The 22,801-nt window shown below is 37.7% G+C and overlaps 2 protein-coding genes across 2 annotated transcripts in view; one reads left to right on the top strand and one right to left on the bottom strand.

Annotated features, from left to right (window-relative positions):
• cpped1 (calcineurin-like phosphoesterase domain containing 1) overlaps positions 1 to 22,801 on the bottom strand; it is a 47,441-nt gene that overhangs the window by 23,680 nt on the left and 960 nt on the right. The window contains exons 3-4 of the mRNA XM_024285473.2: positions 19,379 to 19,563; positions 16,251 to 16,469 (exon numbers count right to left, since the gene is read on the bottom strand). Coding sequence (XP_024141241.1) covers positions 16,251 to 16,469; positions 19,379 to 19,460 — 301 coding nt within the window. The 5' untranslated portion in view covers positions 19,461 to 19,563. The remainder of the gene's footprint in view (positions 1 to 16,250; positions 16,470 to 19,378; positions 19,564 to 22,801) is intronic.
• shisa9a (shisa family member 9a) overlaps positions 22,765 to 22,801 on the top strand; it is a gene marked incomplete in the record, with an annotated part of 85,103 nt that continues 85,066 nt past the window's right edge. Inside the window, 1 exon segment of the mRNA XM_024285472.1 lies at positions 22,765 to 22,801.

The raw sequence follows: 22,801 nt of genomic DNA, 5'->3' as shown, positions 1-22,801 counted from the left end.
ATGGAGAGTGAAGTGTTGCCAGTTTCACCACAGAACTTTCCGTGGAGGTTGGAGATTTTTCTTCACCACCTTACCCAGAGGCTGATGGTTCAGACCGTGTCTGAGTGGTAAAATAACGCTAGCATCATAAGCTAACAAATGCTAACGCATTAAGCTAACAATCCCAGGTGAAATATTAATTTATTAATTGCAAATCCATCACCAGGACGGAGTTCTCTGGATTCAATACCAATTGCACTAAACCAATGTTCTGTAACTTCCAAGTCCACTTGACAATTGGGAAACCCAGCTACTGGCCATGCTAACGCTAACACGCTAACGGCCGACGTTACAGAATCAAAGATGGGCGGGGCTTTTATTCTGGAGCTACAGAGCATTATGACGTGAAACTTCTGGGAATCCCTCCAGTTGACGTATCACAAAATTAAACTGTAATACCTCGTTTCAACCTGTAGGGGGCAGCAGGCAGACGGTTTTAGACTATCATTTCAAGAATTAAACAAGTTTATTTTAATTTGTCACAACATGTGGCAACAGACAACACTTTTAATTATTTATCCCTCCAAACGGAGAGTTATGAAAAAAATAGTGTCTCATATTTCGGACTTCATTTTTTGTTCAATGACGTCACCAATCATCGCCTGTCCGCTAGCGTTAGCGCGGAGCTTCCAGCGCTTGAATATATACAACAACCGCGATTTTATAGCTTTAAAAAGGTCATTCTACAACAAAAAGTCATTACTTACATTTAAATGTAAAGGTCCGTGCTTCAGAGCCCATGTGAAGAAAAGCTTCTCAGCTTTTAGAATAGTTAACTCTATGACTTCTATTTGTTTGCACATCTTTTGTAGCGTCTACGTGTAGTTCTTCAAGTGAACGTTCCTAAAGTAAAAAAAAACGATAAATAGTTGATGAAAATCAATGCATCAAAGCAGAAATGTCTTCATTACTTCACTGGTTAAGCGTGCCAAAGCTTTGCACCTGAAATATTACTGTGAACTAGAAAGTACTTAATCAGTTGTGTAGTATCTGGATATTTTCCATTTGCAACCATTACACGTTAACTCATCAGTGAAAATCGTGAGAAAATGTCAATACTGAGATATGTTTTAAGAGTAACGTTAGTTTTTGTGAAGTATTTCGTCCTGTACGGCGGTGATCTTGATAAATGCTGGTTAAACAGCGGAGACTAAAACGTTGGCTTTTGCCTGAAGGGATAAATCATCCGATGATAGCCCGTGTCTGCCCAGATTGCCTCAGGATATGCATCTATCTTGTTGTGTATTTAAGCTAAGAACCACCACCATCCATCAGTCTGACTTGTTTGAAAGATTTAAAGCCCAACAATGTTTTCGCTTCCACTACAACTCATTAGATGCAAACCACGAAAGTTGGAGCGCGACCCGAGTCGGCAAACGGAGCGTCAAAACGAGCCTCGGATGCACAAAAGTGCAGCGAAGAGCTTCACGTTCTTTAGATAAATATATGGGAATCCAAACATGAGACGGATGGTCACAGGCAGGCGCAGGGATGCTGCGACACCGTCTGCTTCCTCACAGCGACAGCTGCCTGCCCTCAACCACAGCCATCTGCTAACGGGGCAAAACCATCAATCAGGCGCCAGCACAACGAACCTCCAAACCGATCCTCGTCCAAATCCCACCTGTGTTTAAAAGCCTTTTTCAGACGCGCTGAACCGCGGTGACGAGGAGTGAAAACAAAGAGAAAAAAACCAGCAGAAATGGACTTGGAGGACAACGTGAAAGCAAACTCGAGGGGGAATAAAAAAAGCCAACTGCTTCTCAAAGCTTGCCAGAGCAACCAGATGCCCCTCCGTTCCGGCAAGTTCCATTTCCTCTGAGGTAAACAAAACAAAGTGCACTGCTGCCTAAATCCATGCACAAAAAACAGGAATGTTTCTTTACAGAGAAGCGGTATTTACCAATGAGTAAATATTTTCATTTTTGTTCAAGGGATCATTTTTCCTTTCTATGCCAATAAACTACACCAAAAACCTTTAATGCTATTTCACAAAAACACGTGTTCAAGTGACCACTTCCAATTAAAAGTCTGCAGAAATGCTCATTTTGCAAATGCAAGTTTTAATATATTTTTTCTACAGTAAAATTGTTCCCAGTAGTCTTTTAATTATAATCATGCAGTTTTTTTTAGTTAAACTCAAAAGGTCTGTGTTGTTTTTTACGACATATTATGTGCAGAGCAGAAGATTAGAAATTCATCTCTGGGTTGTGGGCGGGACTGTTGGCGTGGAAGTTAGTTCCGCCAATATCTCATCAGCCATTTCTTAACACTCTCTCCCTCTAGCTTATAGCACCTCACAAGCCAGAGCGGATATTAGCTTAGCCAAACAAAACAACAAGCAATATCAGACCTCTCCAGCTGTACAGTTTTGGGCCATATAGAAACTCAGACGAAGAAAATTAAGACGTTAATCAATCTGTTTGTCTGGAGTAAAACTGTGAGTAAGAAACTGCAAAGATGTGATGGACTGCTAACTGGTTGGGAATCTGTGAAACCCAAAAGAGAATCTGGCATTCTGCTGACCAGTGATGTATTCCAAACAACTTTAGTCCTGGACGCCTCCCTGGTGAGATTTTCCACTGAGCACACGCCCCGGAGAAGACCCAGGACACGCCACAGACACTAAGTCTCTGTGGCGTGTCCTGGGAATGCCTGGGAGAGGAGACCCCCCCCAGAGGAACTAGAGGAAGTGGCCGGGTGAGGGAGGTCTGGGAATCTCTGCTTAGACTGCTGCCCTGAGATCCACCAGTCCCAAATGAGCAAAAGAAGATAGAAAAATATGGTTTGAGAGGGAGCCTAACAGTGTTTTGGCTCCATTTACTGAACATGATCTGCTTGTATGCAAGTAAGAAATTTATATTTTAAAGTTAAAATGATCAAAATGTCTTTTTTTTATATATATATTTTGAATTTATTTATCCAGAAAACTGAAAATAATGTATTTTCAGTCTTTGTTAATATAGGAAATATAATATGATTGGTGTTTTCTGTAAACACAGTATCTATATAATGTTTTTCTATTTACGGAGATAATTAGGAATAACAAGCAAACTCATAAACATCAAAAGCACCTCTTTTCATATTTTTTATTTCTGTTTGAAAAGCAGAAAGATGAATACAGACGGCAGGACTTCCAAAACACAAACTCACCGGCACTCTGCTCTCCCCGGGGATCTGAATGAAAGGTCTAGTTCATTTAATGAGACCACAACACCAATTCACAAACCCTGACAGGCAACTTCAGCAGCTTCTAGTTTCGCTTTTCCAACAGTGTAAGCACTCTCAATACCCTTTTAAGACCGGCTGTCAAGAGTGGATAAACTCCTCAGAGAGTGGGGTCTCACTGTCACATTTATTTTCAGGACTTAAACTAGTGTTTTTTTTAAAGCGAGGAGGCCTCCGCGGTGAGGAATAACCACAAAGTGTGTTAGCGGGTCTGCAGGTGTTACCTAGATTTCAAAACCTAGTTGTTTTTTTCCTTCAGGATTTATAAATGACCTAAAACCACCAGGCAGAGTAAAGCATCGCCAACAACAACCGATTCATTTTGAAGCTTAGCCAGCTCAATGACACAATGAGCTCACAACCATTATTATTTACAAGCAAAGGATGAACGTAGAACGAAAATTATGCATGTTGTGTCAATTAAAAGAAACCTCATGAAGCCAAGTGAATCTGGGGCTGTTTGATAATATGATCTTTATTAGCTGAACCACTGAATAAATACATAAATGATCATGAACTGTATTATAAATATTCAAATGGAAGACATTTGAAAACAATATGCCAAAAACGTTACTAGAAAAGCGTTAATTTATTCAATTCCGAAGTCAAAGTTCTGTAAAAAGTTCTAGTATTAAATACAATTCAACCCGATCAGAACCAGTTTGTTCAAATATACAATACTTGAACTATAAGGTCGATATAGTGAGGCGGTTGTGGCTCTGAGGTAGAGCTGCTGAGTCCATCCTGAAGGGTTTGGACCCAGATCTTAGCTTCCACTAGACCAGGGGTCACCAACCTGCTCACCACACAAGGTCTCTTCCAATAACACAACTGACTTGTGAGCTGCGTCTAAAATTCTATTTTATTCTGTTGCTTTTTTTTTATTACACTAACATTTACATAGATTTAAAAATTAAAATGTCTTAAAAGTATGTTCATGATACATAAACCTTAGATAAGTTTAGGTGACCTCTGACCTACTCCAGTTCAGAGATCATTAATTTGGATAAAAATGCTGCAGATTTGGTCATTACTTCAAAATGTGTCAAGATTTGTTTAAAAATGTGTAAGTAGATTTTTCTTTAACATTACAAAATTAATAAACATGCTACAACATAGTGAAAATGGGACCTTTTCCCATGAAATTTAGTGACTAAATTACTAAGGTTTTTTATATGGTAATATTGAGTTTAGCTAATATTTTGGCAAAATGCTAACATTTTTGGCTAATTTAGTTTACTGAGGAATTTTAGGTTATTTTTGGATTTTAGCTATTATTTGCATTGTGGTAACTTTTTTGGCTAATTCAGCATCTACTAAGGTTTTTATGCTAATTTGGAGTTTACAGTGGTGGACAAAAGTGTTGGTACCCCTCAGTTAAAGAAGGACAAACCCACAATTCTCACTGAAATCACTTGAAACTTACAAAAGTAACAATAAATATTTTTTTTGGAAAATGAAACAATCAAAATCAGCCATCACTTTTGAATTGTTGATTAACATAAATATTTATAAAAACAAACTAATGAAACAGGCCTGGACAAAAATGATGCTACCTCAATAAAAGATTGAAAACTATCTGACCAGAGTGACATGATTAACTCAGGTGTGTCCTTTAATTGACATCACAGGTGTTTAATTTATTGTTACTTTTGGAAGTTTTGAGTGATTTCAGTGAGAATTGTGGGTTTGTCCTTCTTTAACTGAGGGGTACCAACACTTTTGTCCACATCTGTAGCTAATATTTAAGCAACATAATAAATATTTTTGCAAAATAGGCATGTATTAGGGATTCTTAAGCAATTTTACAAATTTTCTTTCAGAGATTTGGGTCAACTTCAGCTCTCTTTCATAGTATTTCCAGTCTTTTAGCAAATTTACCATTTTGCAAAAAGTTTTAGCACCTTCAGTAACTACTTTCAGTAAAAAGTATCTACACTTCTATTATCGCAGGTAACTTTTCAGGCTGCAGGCAAGGAGTGCACACTTATCAGGTGAACAGCACTGATGGCCTCCTAGTACCATTTTAGACCCAGAAAAATACTCAACACTTCATAAATCTGATATCTTAGAGATTGTATCTCATTAGACTCAAACTGCATTATTGAGGAAATTTCTAAAAATGTCTATTTTAATGCTTTGCTTGAATTATAATTTGTTCAAATATTTACGCCACCATTTCTCTTTTCAAAATAGCTTCAATCCAGTCAGGAAAAGGTATAGATTTAGTTGATGTGAGTCAGAACGTGATGATTGCTGTGACTTAGTCTAGGAACACAATTACTGTCAAGCTTAGAGCCAATTTTCTCTGATAACAGGTTTCAGACTTCAAGTAACAAGAGCCGCATTTCCATTAGCCATTTGGCTTTAACTCTCCTCGCCTTGCTGGTGTTCGGCTCGGCTTCGTTCGTTTTTCCATTACTCTGGAGAACCCCCTTAATGTGGGCGGGCTCTTTGTAACAAAGAGGGCCAAACGCTAACCTACTGCTGTCTTACACCGTTTCAGCCCAGGCCACCGCTCCTCCCATCAGTGCCCGTAAATTGCTCGGTTGGTACTACAAGTGAGGAGGCACTAAAAGTTAAAGCTATAGGTCATGGAGTGGAAATGCCTTTCAGCTGGAGGAGAGCATTACTGAGTCAAAGCTAATGAAAATACACCCAAGATGTGCCGGCATTATTATTAGATCCATACATGCTTCTCCTGGGTCTCAACAGGAGAGCAAACAGAGACACTTCTACACGTCTGATGTTAACACTCCTCGTGGGCTAAACCCCACAGAAACCTATTAGAGCTGAAACTACCTTTAGACAAACAAGAATAAAACCCTCTCCGATTCATCAAGGACCGTAAAAACCCTCAGTGTCCTAAAAACCACATTCCTTAAGGAAGAACGCCGGAACAATCAACTCTTCTCTCCTTTGCTTCCCACTGAGAGACCACTTTATCTGCACTCACGGGCAATTTATCAGGAGATGGGGAAGGGAGGTCCGCGGTAACCTTTCCATCCCCTCACAGCTGTACACATGAGAAGCTGTAATAAAGTACGTCTCCTCTGGATTACAGGTAACATCCTTCACAACCCCCCCGTGAGAAACATCTCCATCCGTCTGTAGTGCTCATTAGTAGAGTGTAAAGTCCAGCATGTTTCTCAAATCTAATCATCTTGCACTTTTACCTCTCTCATCCATCCATCCCCCCCCCGTATTTTATCCTCTTCACGCATCAGCTTTGAAAGAATAAAAGACAAACATAGACGGGAGGAGAAACAGCAAAAGAAGTCCTTGAGAGGAGGAAAGTGGCTCTCCGGGGGTCGCCTCTGGTTGGAAATGAACCAGAGGATTGTAATGGAGGAAGGTTCGATCCATCAGTGGCCTGCTGGTGTGTCATCCATGCAGCTCAAATGTTCTTCACAATTTCCCTTTGATCCGAGACCCTTTAGTGAAGTTGCTCCAAATGAACGCCTTATGGCTGGTTTATACTTCTGATCGATTTGTTATCGCTCGGGTCGCAAAGAAATCGTCCCAGTGGTGGGAAATGTGACACAAGTTCATGACATCAAACTGGATTGAAAGGTTGAAGGTTGTACGATCGCGTGGATATCACACCGCTTAACCTGAACTTATTCTAAGTGATTAGAAAACACGATGGTGGAGCAAACAGATCCAGAAAACGGATCACTTACCTTTGTCTAACCTCTTTAGACCAGCGCTAATATTTGAGTAAACTGCCCAATCTGGCATCACTGGACAGTGGTATTTGTGATGTTATTGTTTGTGCGGTGGCATACACCAAAGAACATTTTGGTGAGGAATCTGCACGACATTTTGGGCGGATCCTATATCTGAGAATGGCGCAAGCAGACAGGTAATACTAGAAGGTTGGCTAGAGAAACAAGAAAACAACTGTGTGGTGGAGGTGCAAAGAAAGAGAGTGACAAATTAGAAGAACATGGATTATTGAGGGCTGCACGGTGGCGCAGTAGTTAGCACTCTTTCCTCACCGCGAGATTTGGGACCTTTCTGTGTGGAGTTTGCATGTTCTCCCCGTGCATGCGTGGGTTTTCACCGGGGACTCCGGCTTCTTCCCACCGTCCAAAAACATGCTTCATAGGTTAATTGGTGACTCTAAATTGCCCCTAGGTGTGCATGTGAGAGTGAATGGGTGTGTGATTGAGGCCCTGCAACAGACTGGCGACCTGTCCAGGGTGTACCCCGCCTTCGCCCTTCAGTAGCCGGGATAGGCTCCAGCACCCCCGCGACCCCGAAAGGGACAAAGCGGTCAGAAAAAATGGATGGATGGATAATTGAGCAAAACGGAAAGGTCTGCACGTCTCCGCGAAAACGAATTACATAAAAGCAACGAGGATTTTTGATATGGAGATTGATGATACTTCAAGGAAAAAAAAAGAAATGTTCACAGCCAGTGCTAATCAGAACATAATGCAATGTTCTCATCGTTTCAATAAATCCTGAAATTTTTTACCTAGTGGTGTCTGGATTTCTTGACCGTATTTTACCGCAAAATGTCTGTGATGGAATAAAGGTCGGTCTCTAATAGAGTCTTGTCTCTAATAAAAGCCAGGCCAGCTGAGACCGTTTTGGAATAAGCACCGGGACAACTGATAGAAGTTATACGGTATATATACAAACAGAATCTAAAAAAAAAAAATACAGAACTACTGAAATGTTGGATACAATCAACTCATCAAGTCGTGTCAAAGTCAAGGCCTGGGGGCCATTTTATTTTATTATTTTTAATGGCCCAATGTTGTTCTTGTGCTTATTTCTAACTTGTATAATTTTGACAGAATATTTTTTTATGATAAATAAGGTATTGAAAGTTATATTTAAATGTTTAAGTTGATTTATTCTGTAATAATATTCCTGCCTTTTTATTTTTCATAATTATGTTAAAGAATTACGATTTTACGAACTTTTAAAACTTTACAGTCTGCTAAATTTTGGGACTATTTTGGCATTTACTAAGATTTTTTAGTCTATTTTGGAGTTTTGCCATTTTTTTTAGCAACATGCTAGCTGTTTTGGCTAATTTAGGGGTTTTTTTTAGGGTATTTTGGAGTTTAGCTAATAGTCAGGCTACATACTAGCTGTTTTGGCTAATCTAAGATTTTATTTTAGTCTTTTAGACTAATTTAGGATTTAGCTAATATTTTAGCTGGCTATCAGCTTCAGCGTTTTCAGCTATTAGCTTCATTGAGTTCAGCTTTCAGCTTCAGCATCTTCAGCGGCCAAATTCATCTTACAGCATTCACACTAGCATTATTGCAGGTAATGCTATAAAGGCCATTGCGGTTCTTTAATAAATAAAATACATTTTTCCAGTTTTGCTGTCTCTGGTAACAAAGCTTAAAGTGTGATGACCCATAATTACAAGAACAAACAGAACATTTGATGCTTTCTAACAAATTCATGGATGTTCCAAACAGATCAATAGGAGACAACCCCAAATGACTGTGTTTATGTATACTGTCAGACTGGCAGAAGCAGGATGTCACAATAAAGTATGAACAGCCTGAAGATCGTAAAGAGCACTGAAGGAGCAAAATCTGTGGGAACAGAATTACAGTTGCCAATTTCCTGTCGCCAACAGGCAGCGGTATTGACAATGGCGGCTGACAGCGAGCTTCCCCTGGCTGCCACCCATTTATTCTGTATTGTAAGTAAACAGTTTAAGGGGAAATGTCAGCCGAGAGACGGGGGGAGCTGCTCTGGCTATAATATCACTTCCTTCCTCCCAATCAATGCGGCGGTCCAGTTGCCAGGATCGTGATGGACGTGGTAAGTAATGAGGATGGCAGACACAACCTGCTCCACTGGGGCTGACAATAACTAGGGCTGACGACGCACCATTTAAAGGTCCTCGAGGCCTTGGGGTTTTAACTCCGCGCCAACAGTCGGCTTCCCTCCCCTGCATGTGAAATACATCTGCTCTAAACTCTAAAGGTGACGGCTGAGTGGGAAACGGAGAAATTGTGGGGAAAAACGGGAGGAGGGGACATGGTTGGGCTTACATGGGGCAGTCATCCAGATGTTGGAGATCCTTACATGATAAGGAGAGACGGCACAAAGAGTTTATAACTGCTGTGCAGATGACAAATGCTGCTAATCGTGACCCAAAATTAGGACGGCAGAGGCTGCTCAGTGACTAAACCCAGCCAAATCTGTGTTGAATATGAAATACTTCGCCTGAAGTTAAATCTTAAAAACAAGGACGTTTAAAGCATGACACGGTGCTCTATGTTTATTAAAGGATTCTAATTATCGTGTGATTGAGATCTAACTTAGCCCGCAGTACCGAGGCCAACAAAACTTTGATCGTTCGCTAATCAAACAAGTGCAAAGATGGAGGACATGCAGAGATAAGGCAGGTTTGCCGGATAATTGCTCTTCTCTTTCGGTGCCCGTTCTTTTAGGCCAGCTAGCCAGGCAGGGACGGCATGCTAGCCCCTAATTGTCATGCAAAAGGTAGTTTGCATAGGTTGGACGCTCGGGGCTATTTTTGCTGAACATGAACTGTGCTGCGCCAGCCGCTCCCTCCCTGGGATGAAATCAGGCTGCCGGACATGAAGAGATGCATGCACAGTCATTCATTGAAATTCACTCCATTTCACCAGAAGATAAAAAAATAATAACTTTCAAACGGAGGCAAAAATTCTTACTGGCTCCGGCTAAAACTCAAGAAAACTACTGGTTTAGTAAAAAAAAACGTCTCGGTAATACTTCCCTTCTTTAAATGCTTAAAAAATTAACTGTGAATTTAAAATAAATCAGATTTTCTAACAGTTACATAAAATATTCATTTTTTTTATCCTTCACTTTCACAGTTGTGGACGACTCTTGATGTAGTTGGATTTTAGAGAATATTTTTTTTCAAATCTCTGCGAACAAATCAGTGCTGGATAGGGCTAACACGATTAATTTAATTTAAAATAGTTGACGTCTAATTTAATAGTTGATTAGTCGTTACTTTATATTATATAGAATCAGAGTGTACTAAAGTTGGAAGTTATATTGTCATTCTGCAAGCTTTATGGACTATTTCGGCATTTATTACGTTTTTTTTAGGCTAATTTAGAGTTTAGCTAATACTCCAGCTACACGCTAACTACTTTGGCTAACTTAGGCTTTTTTTAATTTTTTTTGGCTAATTTGGTGTTTAACTAATAGTTTAGCTGAATATCAACTACAGCGTTTTCACAGATAATGCTTGTAAGAATATCTAGAGTTTTTTGCTACTTTAAATCTAATGATGGTTAAGATCTGTTCTTTACATCCACTTTATGCATGACTCGATTAGTCGACTAATCTGAAAAAATAATCGGTGATTATTCGACTACTAAAATAACAATTTGTGGCAGCACTAGTGCTGAACAATGGTCAGATTTAACAGTTTCCCTAATTGATTGATAATGAATTAGACTGTAGCCCAGGAGCTATTTCTGAGTCAAAGCGGTACAAATCCTGCTAAACTGGCCCCAGGTTTTTTGTTTTCACAGCTCTCTTCCGTCTAAATGTCCATCTTGGGTTCATTAATCCAACCGGGCACAAACCCCAATTCATTATTAGACAGTTGTTAATGTCTCTTTGGTGATCAGGGATCATGTTCGGCGGGCGGCTTTAGTCCCTTGACGCCGACTGGTTTTGCTCCAAATCAACCCAAAAATGCGGTCCGTGTTCCTCCACTACCAGTTCATTCTCTTCCAACATATGTGTAAGAACTGTTTGGAATCATTAGTCAACTAAACATTGAGAGTAAAAGTCAAGGCTAGTCCACCAGTGCAACAGCACTTTGGTGTATCAACTTGTACAAAACACATGAAATGAAAAAAAAAAAAAATCCTCAATGAGAATTTGTTGTCACTTTGTGTGAAGTTCAGAGAAGAACGAGAACTTGGGTCTTGTCTTTGAAGGGGTGAGCAGTCAAAACTTGAGTTTCTTTGTGTCATATTTGAAAATTACTTGTGTTTTAAGTCTGTTTTTGCTTAATTTTTAATTAATTTCTAAAACTAAAGTAGATAGTTCTGCATTACTTCAAAAACAGATTTTCCAAATGTTTTCAGGTCAGAAAACACCTCTGAGCAGCAACAACTCTGTGAGGGTGGTATCGATTCAACTGTTTGAATATAAAATTCTGTTTTTGTAACGAACCCTCTGGACCTTGGTGTTTTCTAAACCAGAACTGAAAAGTGTTTTTTTTAACATTTTTTTAGGAGCCTAAAGTGAAATAAATTGGTTTGTTTTTTGTGAACTTCTTTCTTCATTTGTTTTGTGTTTATTTGTTTCTTGGTAAATAAAATGGAAATTTGAGTTTTTTTTTTAAATATTTTTCTTTAATACATTAACTTGTCCGTTTTAAAAGTTAGATTTAAGTTGTTAATATTGGGCAACACATTCTTCTAATAGTAAGACTGCCACAATTAGTCGACTAGTTTAATAGTCGATATTACTTTATAATATATGGAGTCAGAGTGTAGTAAAGTTAAAAGTTATAATGGCATTCTGCTGTCTTTTTGGATTATTTTGGCATTTTAGCTAATATTTCAGCTACATGCTAGCTGTTTTAGCTAATTTAGATTTTTTTGTTTTGTTTTGTTAGGTTTTTAGGCCGTTTTGGAGTTAGTCTAATATTTACTTTAGATAATTTATTTATTTTAGATAATTTAGGCTTTTTTATTTATTTGTTTATTTTTTTAATTTATTTTTTTAGGCTGTTTTGGAGTTAGGCTAATATTTACTTTAGATAATTTATTTATTTTAGATAATTTAGGCTTTTTCATTTATTTGTTTATTTTTTTAATTTATTTTTTTTAGGCTGTTTTGGAGTTAGTCTAATATTTACACGCTAGCTGTTTTGGCTAATTTAGGCTTTTTAGGGTACTTTGGGTATTTTAACTAATATTTTAGCTAGCTATTAGCTTTAGCATTTTCAGTAATTAGCTTTGGCGATTTCAGCTATATATATTTTTATTTTTTTTAACTTGAATGCACAGATTTTCTTGGTGTGAGGGTTCCCCAACAGTTCTGACTATTATTACTGGAAAAACCTGCCACTATATTCAAATCTAAAAGAATTTTTTCCCCATTTCTATGGTAGAAGAGGGAAAAAATGTTTTAAAAGCTCATCTACCTGTAAATAACCTGAAGGAAACCGGTGTCTTTCTGGAGATAAATAATGCATGCTGTCACAGGGAGTCTGTTGTTTACAACTAGACTTTACAACTCGAGCAGCTTTTTAGTCTCCAGCAGAACAGCGACTGCAGCACCTAATAAAACACAAGCATCCCGCATGCAGAGATGCACATGGATATGTAGAGCCGTCCGATCGATAACTAAAATTTCATCTGCATCAGTCTGAGAACAGCCAAAGGCCCTTTGCTTTTCATAGATAAATATCAGTTGAAGTCATGTGGGGAAATGCTGCTTGCAGACTCTGGCTGGGAAAAAGGCTAATGGAACGCCAGAGGCGAATGTTCAAACCAGCTCCAGCTCGAGATAATACGGCTGCAGCATCTCAAGGCTTCCTTGTCTCTGCAAAGTGCATTCATTAGATTAGACTCTCATTGATTATGTGCAGATACGTTAATTAACATAAACCAGCCGTACTTCATCCTCTTCGCCAGAAATCCTACAGACTTCCCTCAGAGAGGAAACTTTACCCCAGAATGTTCTCTTGTTTACTCACACCTGACGGACATACTGATTACAAACACACAATCATCCGACTGGATCTTCTGGATTTGTTTCAGGGGAGGGTCACTGGAGGTTATATTGATTCTATACACTTAAGATTTGCTGGTTTTATTACTTTTATTATTGCAATTTTATTTGTGAATTGAATACATTTCATTTCAAGTTTACACTTGGCCTTTAGGATGACAAAAACAAGGAAAATTAAAGCAGCGTTATTTGGCAGCCGCTACCTGCCCTCGCCACCCACATCTACACGCCATCACCGCCCTCGCCGCCCTCGCCGCCCAACTTTAACTAGGCCTCACTTGCTTACCAGCGGCTACGACCCGTTGACTCCTTCCTTCTCCCCGTGTCAGGCTGGTCAGAGTTACATGTAACAAATTAAAGTAAAGAACACTTTTTTTTTCTCAAAATGCCAGGTTTTCTGTAGGTTTTATCTCCATAGCAACCATTTTAAGTTTTGGTTGCCTAGGGATACCGAACAGATCGGCGTGAGTTTCAGAAGAATCTCCAAAAGTAAACTTTTGGATTTCCTTAGCAACAGAGGTTATTTGCTAACCACGCCCACATTCCTAACATTTTCATATCCTGTGTTGTGATTTTGTTCAGCTCTAGCCTGGGATTCATGGATATGTGCAAATGTGTGAGAAATAGGAGAACGTCACTTTGGCGAGATCTCGCCACAAAATCTACAACGTTTAATTCCAACATTTTTTCCACAATTTGTTTCATAATCATGTTTGAGAAGTTAGGAGACGATCAATAAAAATTCCTAGAGGTGCAGTTTAAATTTATAGCTGGTACTAGGGAGGATTTTTTGTAAAATTCAAGATGGCGGCCCCTTCTAGAGGTCAAAGGTTAACGGAATTTCTGAGATGTTTATAGACTTGAGCGGGGGGGGGGGACATGTTTGTGACATTTTGTGAAGTTCACTTGAAGAGAAATTTAGTTTTTCCCCAAATTGTGGGAAAACGTGGAAATTGCCAAATCTCACAATTTTACGGTTGAAAAATTCCTGTTTTGTTACTGATTATTAGATTATTGTCGCTGATTAATACAAATGATTTGTCCGAGATTTATTCCAATTTACATCAATGATAATAATGATCCTTAATAGCCTGAATCTATCAATATTTGATATTAAGTCCTGAACTGGATATTGATAATTCATGTAGAGATAATGGTTGAGTCGGGGTGGGATTATATAAGTTCGTTTCCTTCCACTCATTTTCAAATGATCTACTTGTGATTCATTAAGTGATACGTTATTTCATGTATTATGACCTGATTGCTTGAAATAAACCATTTCATTCATTCATTTCATTCATTTAGTGTTTAAGCCTCACTGATTTTAAAGAGTTTACATCATTTTATTCGAAATTACAATAAAAAATAATGAAATGAAGCTAGAAATACATCTTTATAAATGTTCTGTGAACATTTAAAAGACAAAAACAAGAACAATTGTTCCATATTTTGCCAAAACTATGAATAAAAGAATAGAAAATAAGAGATTTTGAAGACTTTCTGGTGAAATATTTGAGCAGTGATGGAGCTGACCTCTTCTGTCAATAACCTCCATGGAGGAAGACACTTTAAGCTGTTTTCAATAAAGACCAAACAACCTCTGAAGAGCTAATTAGCAGTGGGTCACTAACAAAAGACTTCTTAAGAAGCACAAACAGTTCACGGAGCACACAGACACGAGCGTGACGTGAAGTTCTGCCACTTCCATTAAGAGTTTACTGCTAAGATTTCATCATCTGATGATCTGCTGCTTCTGTGGGATCATTTATTTCAGCTCACTTCATTACACAGACGATAGTTTTTTCTAGAAAACATCCAAAAAGATTCAGAGATGACAAATGTGCACTCAGTCTTAGTACGAACTCTTAGATAACCGAGGAAAGTTTAAATATTTAACTCTCCTCCTCTTCACAATGAGAAGTCACACGTTTGCGGTGCAGGTGCGTTCCCTCCTCTGCACAAATGCGTTTACAGCTGATGGAAATGCATGCATGCATTAATTTTTCAGATCCCTTCAAATCTCCTCCACCTGCTACACAGAGTTTCAAAATAATTAATCCTGCTGACGGCTTACGAACGACAGCCGTATCTCACGGGGAGACTTGAAATTACACAGCATGTCCACTGCTAACAGCTAGAGAGAATAAAAACAGCAGATTAGTCTGTTTTCAGTCAGAAACGCTGAAAATCTGAAGGATCAGATTTATTAGCTGATGATGCTCAGCTGGTGCTGAAAAGGAGAGATTTTCACAAACTAGATTCCTAGAATCCAAACAGAAAAGTTTCATGTTCACAAAAAAGTCGTATATTTTTCGTTTAATTACATTTTTTATATTTAATAAAAATTTAATGAAAGACCCCTATTGTAGTTCTGATCTAAAATGAATTTGCTTCACTTCATAAAATAATAAACATAATCTAAATATATAATTTAAATCAGCGATTAAAATGATTGTGATGCACAGAGCGCCACAACACTGACAAACACGGAGGTGGAGGGGTATTAATTTGAACCACTGACTGTATATAAGAGCTGGACCAAGTGAGTGTGACATCACCCATCGAAAATCCAGCCGAATTAAGTCAATTCAGCTGCCATTTTCTTTCTGTTGGAGCCAGTCCATAAGCAGTGATTGGTCCGCCGGTTTCTATGGCAACCACTCTGGCCAATCAGGAGTGAGCTTGTCCAAAATCCCTGCCACTAGAAAGCGGGCTACACAAAATCTGTCAAACGTTTTGAAAGTTGGACGTGGGGGCCAGCAGGCTCCGCCCACTTTTATTGAGGCATCTTATTGGTCAGTTTATAACTTGAAATAAATAAAACAAATGTGGGAAAAAATTAGGAACACGTTAAAAATAGAGCAAGAATGGTCATTCTATCAGGTAGAATGACTACCAGCTGTTTGTTTCTCTATATAAATCAATGAGATTTTGGCTTCTTGGAGCCACTTCCTGTTTGGAACCCCAGGGGGGAGGAGTCACTCAGTCCAGTTCTCAGAAACAGTCAATATTTTTAAGGATACGGGAAAAGTTTTTTCAAAAAGTGAAAATTGAATCATCTTCTCATTGAAGTATTTCAAGTCAAATCTAATTTTTTTAGTCTGTAAAAATATAAAAATGACTTTGATCCATTTTAGACCAAAAAGCTGATTACCTGATCAGGTGTGTTCAGTCAGTCAGAATGTGGAGTCATTCGTGATCAACAATGAAAGCTTCTGTTGCAGAGATAAAGTTTGGAGGTCTACCTGGCATGGAGTGGACGAGGTCACCACACAGCACCATGAACCTGGGCCGGGGTCGGAGGCGGTTCGTGGCTTCCACCGCCTGCTTCGTGAGCTCCACCTCCTCCGTCCACTCATCGCCGCCGCCGTCGCAGTTGCCGTCCTTCCAAGCCTTCATCAGCCCGAGCTGAGGGTCTGCAGCCTGGATGAAGTAAAAGGGTCCGTTCCACTGGTGCTCTGCATCTACAACAACAAATGTGGGAGTAAGGAGCCTAGATCTGGAACAAAACCAGAATCCAGTCCAAATGTACCAAGTTTGACCAAATGTAACAATGAAGAGCAAAAATATGTTTTTATTATTCAGAATTATAATAAAAAGTTACAGTTTTAAAAGATTAACAAACTGGCATTTTGCTGGGTTTTTGGACTATTTTGGCATTTACTAAGATTTTTTAGGCTATTTTGGAGTTTTGCTAATATTTTAGCAACATGCTAGCTGTTTTGGCTAATTTAGGTTTTTTTAGGCTGTTTTGGAGTTTAGCTAATATTTACACGCTTGCTGTTATGGCTAATTTTGTTTTGTTTTGTTTTTTTAGACTCTTTTGAAGTTTAGATATTTTTTGCTTTGTTTGTAGGCTAATTTGGCATTTAGCTAATACTTCAGCTACAGTACATGCTAGCTGTTTTGGCTAGATTAGATTTTAGGCTAATTTAGCATTTAGCTAATATTGTAGCTGTTTTGGCTAGATTAGACATTTTTCCAGTTTTTTAGGCTAATTTAGCATTTAGCTAATATTGTAGCTGTTTTGGCTAATTTAGATTTTTTTGTTTGTTTTTTTAGGCTAATTTGCAGATTAGCTAATATTTTCGATTTATGCTAGCTGTTTTGACTAAATTAGACATTTTTCCAGTTTTTTAGGCTAATTTAGCATTTAGCTAATATTTCAGCTACATGCTAGCTTTTTTAGTTAATTTAGATTTTTTTTCTCCATTTTTTTGGCTAATTTGGTACTTTACTAACATTTTAGCTAGCTATCAGCTTCTGTGTTGTTAGCAATCAATTTAAGCATCTTAAGCTGTTAACCTATTGCAGGTAATGCTATATTTCTAGTTTTTAAAATGTTTTATCTGTGACAATTACAGAAAGGAATTATTTAAAATGTGGCAATGCGTGGCTTTCTGGAAAACCATAAATCTTTACATTTAGGCTGTGATTGTTACACCCCGGTCCCCCATAACAGAAGAAAACAGCTATGTGGCCCTCACGAAAAAAAGTTTGGGGCCCCCTAGTCTAGGTGAAGACCATGGATGTAGGACATGAAAACACAGGAGAAACACATTCGCTGTAGAGAGCAGCTGACAGATAAAGAGGAGCTCCATGATCTGACTTTTTTTTTTCTCCATCTTTTTTTTTTGCTTCCACACCAAACAGCACATAGTAAAGACGCGTTAGCCTAAAAGCTTTAGGGATTAGGTGACATCACAGCATTAGTCTTTCAAGGCCTGCTGGATGACTCCACGCACAAACCCCTGGATACCCGTCCTTCAAATCCCCACAACACTTCATTAAGATGAAAGGACTGCGATAAAAGACGGGGATTCAAGATCAGAGATGGGGGGCAGGTGAGTTATTTGCAGATTATCCTTAAAAGTAAAAGTTGAACACCGGACGTTTACATAATCACTGCATTACGCAACGAAAAAAAAGAGTCTTACAATCTAATCACTGTCAAATATTCATGAAAAAGGGAGAAAGCTCCTGTTCTCCATGTTAGAACTCACTCTCAGTAGAGTTTGGCAGATGGGAATAAAAGAAAATGCTCGACAGAAGAAAAGCTCTTTAAATTTGTATTTTTAAAAGTGAAGAGCGACTTCATACAGCCGCTCCGAAAAGTTCTGGCTCCTAGGATGAAGCGGCACTCGACCCGGCATCCAGAACAATTCCCCTCACTCGCACCCAGCGGGGGCCAGGAGCTTCTCAACACCCATCGTGTTTAATATGCTCCCCGTGTACCGCTCCCAAATGACTTTATGATAATTCAGTCCTCCAGAGAAAGTTGAGCAAAGATGGAAATAAAGGACATATCACTCCTGGGAGTGATTAATAAAAAGCTTTACAAAGATCCTTTTTGTGAAATTGACATTTATGAAATTATGAGAGGAAAGACATTCGTCTTTTAGGATTATCCCCCTCATCTTGACTTTCAATCTAAATTCACCCTGCTCGGATTTTAATTTAAAACTCCACTCTTTAGGAGGAAAAAAATACTTCAAAGCTGATTTATTTAAAATTTTCTTTGGAAAAGTATTTCTATAAAATCATTTACACTGAACATAAACACAGTCAAAATAAAAATAAAAAAGATACGTTTTTAGCACAATTTTACCCAACATTAGGCACGAATGAAGCTTCCACCTATGGATAAGGGTCCTTACACTGATTAAAAACCCTACAATCAGTGCTACATTTATAATTTTATCACATAAAGGCAAATAGACTATAATGCAAGTCAGTTTTAGATTTAAGAATCCAAATACATTAAAAGTAAAAATGTATAATAGAGATTATTTTTAAGTTTAAAGTATAACATGTTAAAAAAAATGTTAATTAGACTAATGTTTTGTGCATTTTTGTCTTATTTTTACTTCAATTTGACATTGTTGTTACAGGCACGTGCTGCAATACTGATGCTGTCCAGTAGGAGGTGCTAAAACCCCAAACTGACAATAGGAGTAAAAGTGTTATTACTTTACAGATTTTACTACTTTAGGGGCTCAAGCTCAATCTAACTGACAGAAACTACTTTTAATAAACTTTCATAAGTTAAAGTTCCAGTTCGGAAAAAAATCTCAAAATAATTAAAATGTATAGAAAACTTCAATTTTCATTCATGACGACACATAAAAAAGTGTTTTTAGCATCAAGTGTATTTATTACAATAACAAAGCGAAGTTATAAATATTTATAACACAAACTGACGTTTTTTAAAGTTTGTTTTTTATACATGTAAGTATCTATAAAGGCTGTCAAAGTGGCGCGTGCCATCCACTGACAGCAGCAACTTGTGTAACTGTCAACCGCTGCGTTAGCCAAACAGCTAGCCGGGCTAGCTTAAACAGCTCAAAGTGCTAAAAGCTTCTAAAGTGGTTACCTCCGGAAAACCCGCGGAAAGTCCGCTGCTTCGCTCGGTGAAACATGTCCGAACTGTCGACCGTGGCGCTCGGAGCTGTCATGGCGGGACGCTGCGGGGCTACAGAGCTCCCGGACCGGTCGAGGTGCTCCCGGAGACCCAGCTGCTGGTCGGGACTGCCGACGATCGACGATCGATTAGTCCGCCTGGATTCAGATCGGGGTTTAAAGATGGCGCTTTGATTTACTATCCACTCCTAGTTTGGAACTCTTCTCAGATAGAAATAAAAAGCAAATAAGTCTATAGTATAAATGTGCTACTTTTTTTAAAAAATATATATCTTTATTTAAAATTAACAATGAGTCTTTTAATGAAACTTTTCCTCCATAGGACATAAATTGGACCAAATTTTGAACGACTAAACACAATACAATTATTAAATTACTATTTAAATTGGTGATGTTCATATTTTCAACCTGAACTACATAATGTTGGCTCAGAAGCGCCACCATGCGGTCAGGTATGGAATAAAATCACTACAGAAACAAAAATAAAGTTTATAGAAAAGAAAAAACGTTTCAAATTCTTTGGATAAATTGAATCACATTATATTTAAACTCGAAATTAAATTAATAAACACCATACCATAAAATCAGCAAAATAAAACTTTTAAAATAGTCTTAAAATGCTATTTTAATCTTCGTTTATGTCCTCAATTATGAGAAAAAAACAAAAAAACATGCTATAAATTGCATTTCTGAGTATTTCTTTGTTCAAATCATTGGGAATTAGGAGCAGACAAAAAAATGTAATTGGAAAACACCTGTAGCGGTGACGTAGGTGTTACTCTCGACAGGCCACAGGCTCCCATTCCAACTAGATCCATGTACGTCTTCCTCATCCGAGCATCTGTTCTCTAAACTCTACATTATTATTGATGCACCGCTGATGTCAAGGTGGAGCGTGAGCGGCTGTAAGCTAGCGGAAAAAACTGGAAAAAGAGGGATGATGGGAAGTGAGGAAAGGCTTCCTCCATGCCAACAGTCCCGCCCACAACTCAGAGGTGAATTTCCGATGAACTCCTGCCGCTCTGCAGAAACTATGTCCTGGAAAATGACACATTTTTTTTTATTTGGGGGGAAAAAAAACTGCATAATCTTGATTGATATAAATTTGATATAAAGTTTATATCAAATTGATATAAAGTTTATATAAAGTTTATATCATCACTTTGGAATGTGCAGGTCAAAGGTCACCTGTCAAAATGAGTTTGATGGAAAGGTAATACTATATCTCTCTCACCAAGATACAAGATACACCCGCTAACCTCTGCGTGTTCGTCGATGAGGCAGAAAATGACCATAAAACTATTAGAATTTAGTCTTTTTAATAAAAGTTGAATCAAAGTCGTAATGAGTATTCTGGGTCGTCACCATGAGCAGTATAATGGACTCCACTGACACATCCCCGGGGCGGGGCCTTTGTGGCTTCAGGTCAATGTCTGGCAGGACAAAGGAAGCCCCTCCCCCCTATGGTCATTAATACCTTAAATGGTCGTCTTTATCAAATCTGTGTCCTGATTGGTCAGTGTTTGTCTCCCTGATCCAGCCAGCAAAGTGATTTATAGTTTTGTGTTTAGTGGAAAAGTACTGATTATGTCCTTGAAACTCCCCCGAACTGGCTTCAACCGGCCTGAGGCTCCACCTGGATTAATAGATGTGTTACTAACAAAGTATATAAAATATATCCTTGTGTAAAAGTATGAAAAGCCTTAATTTAGTATAAAAGACCTCTAAATAATTAATTTATTTGTATTTAATTTTTTTAATTTAATCTTTCACTTCATTGTGTTTGCTGACTTAATTTTTAGCTTTTATTTGTTTTGTAAATTAATTGTCTTTAGTTATGTCATATCCTGGGAATATTTTATGTGCACTTATGGCTCCTTTTTTTTCTTTTTAAATAATTGATCCTATATTATGGCTAATAAAAGGATACAAGTTCCATAAAGTAATTTCTAAAAATACTAATTATTTGTCTAGTGATCAATTAATAGAAAAACATACTTGAATGCCTGCACTAATTTCCCATCATCCCTCTGTTTGCATGTTGTCCTGCTAGCTTACAGCCCCTCACAACCCCAAACAAACTTTAGCGACACAACAAAACTGATGATCAATATCCGAGTTTTCCAGTTTAGATCAGATTCCAGTTCAGGAAAACGAAGATGTTCATGGATCTATTTGTCTACTATCAGAATGGGGCGGAGCTTGGAGATTGTGTATTTTTAGCATCACAAATAAACTCTTTTTTAATTTCTTGAATCGTTAATTTTGTCCTAATGACTTGTTTTCTCTGTGTTAACTTGTTAACACTTTTTAATCTGTATTTTATTTGCGTTTATGTTAAACGTTTTGTGTTTTTAATTGAATGAAAATAAAGTTTGAGGTTTTTTTAAACTGTACTTTTTTGTCTGCTCCTGATTCACAACGACTAGAATAAAGGAAATTAAGCAATTTTAAGCTTAATTATCTTTAAATATGTCCTCAAAGTAAAAAAAAATGTAAAAATACCCCAAAATACAATTTTTATTGGAGTTTTATGAATGAAAATTAAGAATTGAGTTTCCCCCTTAAAACAAAGGACGTTGGACGGATGGTTTCAGCACCATGGAGAGCGCCCGCTGCTGGATAGCTCCAAAACTGGAGTCAGTTTGGATTGAAAAAATTAAATCCAGTGTTATTATGTTAAAAAGAATGAGTCAACAAAGATCATTTCTGATTAAACTCATTTGAGCTCCTCTAAAGATGACTTTCTCTGTGATAGTTAGGTATCATACAGATAATTATTTGTTTTATAAAACTTTGAGATAAATTATGTAATTAAATTAAGGATTAAAAGATTTTTTTAAAAGATGGAAAATAACAAATGTGTCACACATTAGTGAAATCATAGATGGTTTTGTTTCATTTTTGATAAAATAACTTTACATTTCAAAAAGGAACAATAAAATAAAAAATATATTAATAATGTGTTAATAAAGAATGATTTTAGTCAATACAAAGTAAATTAAATAAGAGAAATTCAAAGAAATAAATGTTGAATCATTTGAAGATTTTTAATTAAATCAAACTTTCTTTAAAAAATGTGACAGAAAGGAGAAATAAAGTTTGACAAATTGGACAAATTTTTGGAGATTATTGACTTTTCCAGATCCACAGAAAGCGTCACGCGCCTGTAAATCATCGAGCTTCAAGTCTGACAGAAACAAAAGAAACAAAAGGAAATCAGTGAAAGATTGAGAGTGTTTCTCTTCTTCCTTTGTGTGGTTTAAGATCCGCTCTCAGCCCCCCCTCAAAGAAGCCCCCGCCTGTTGTAACACATTAATACTCTTGTGATTGTGGAATGAGTAATAAAGACAACTCCAACGTGTATTTTCTCACC

The sequence above is a fragment of the Oryzias melastigma genome, linkage group LG19 (assembly GCF_002922805.2).
Source record: "Oryzias melastigma strain HK-1 linkage group LG19, ASM292280v2, whole genome shotgun sequence".
Taxonomy (NCBI): Eukaryota; Metazoa; Chordata; class Actinopteri; order Beloniformes; family Adrianichthyidae; genus Oryzias; species Oryzias melastigma.
Note: the sequence above shows the minus strand (reverse complement) of the source record. Positions and strands in the feature narration are given on the sequence as shown.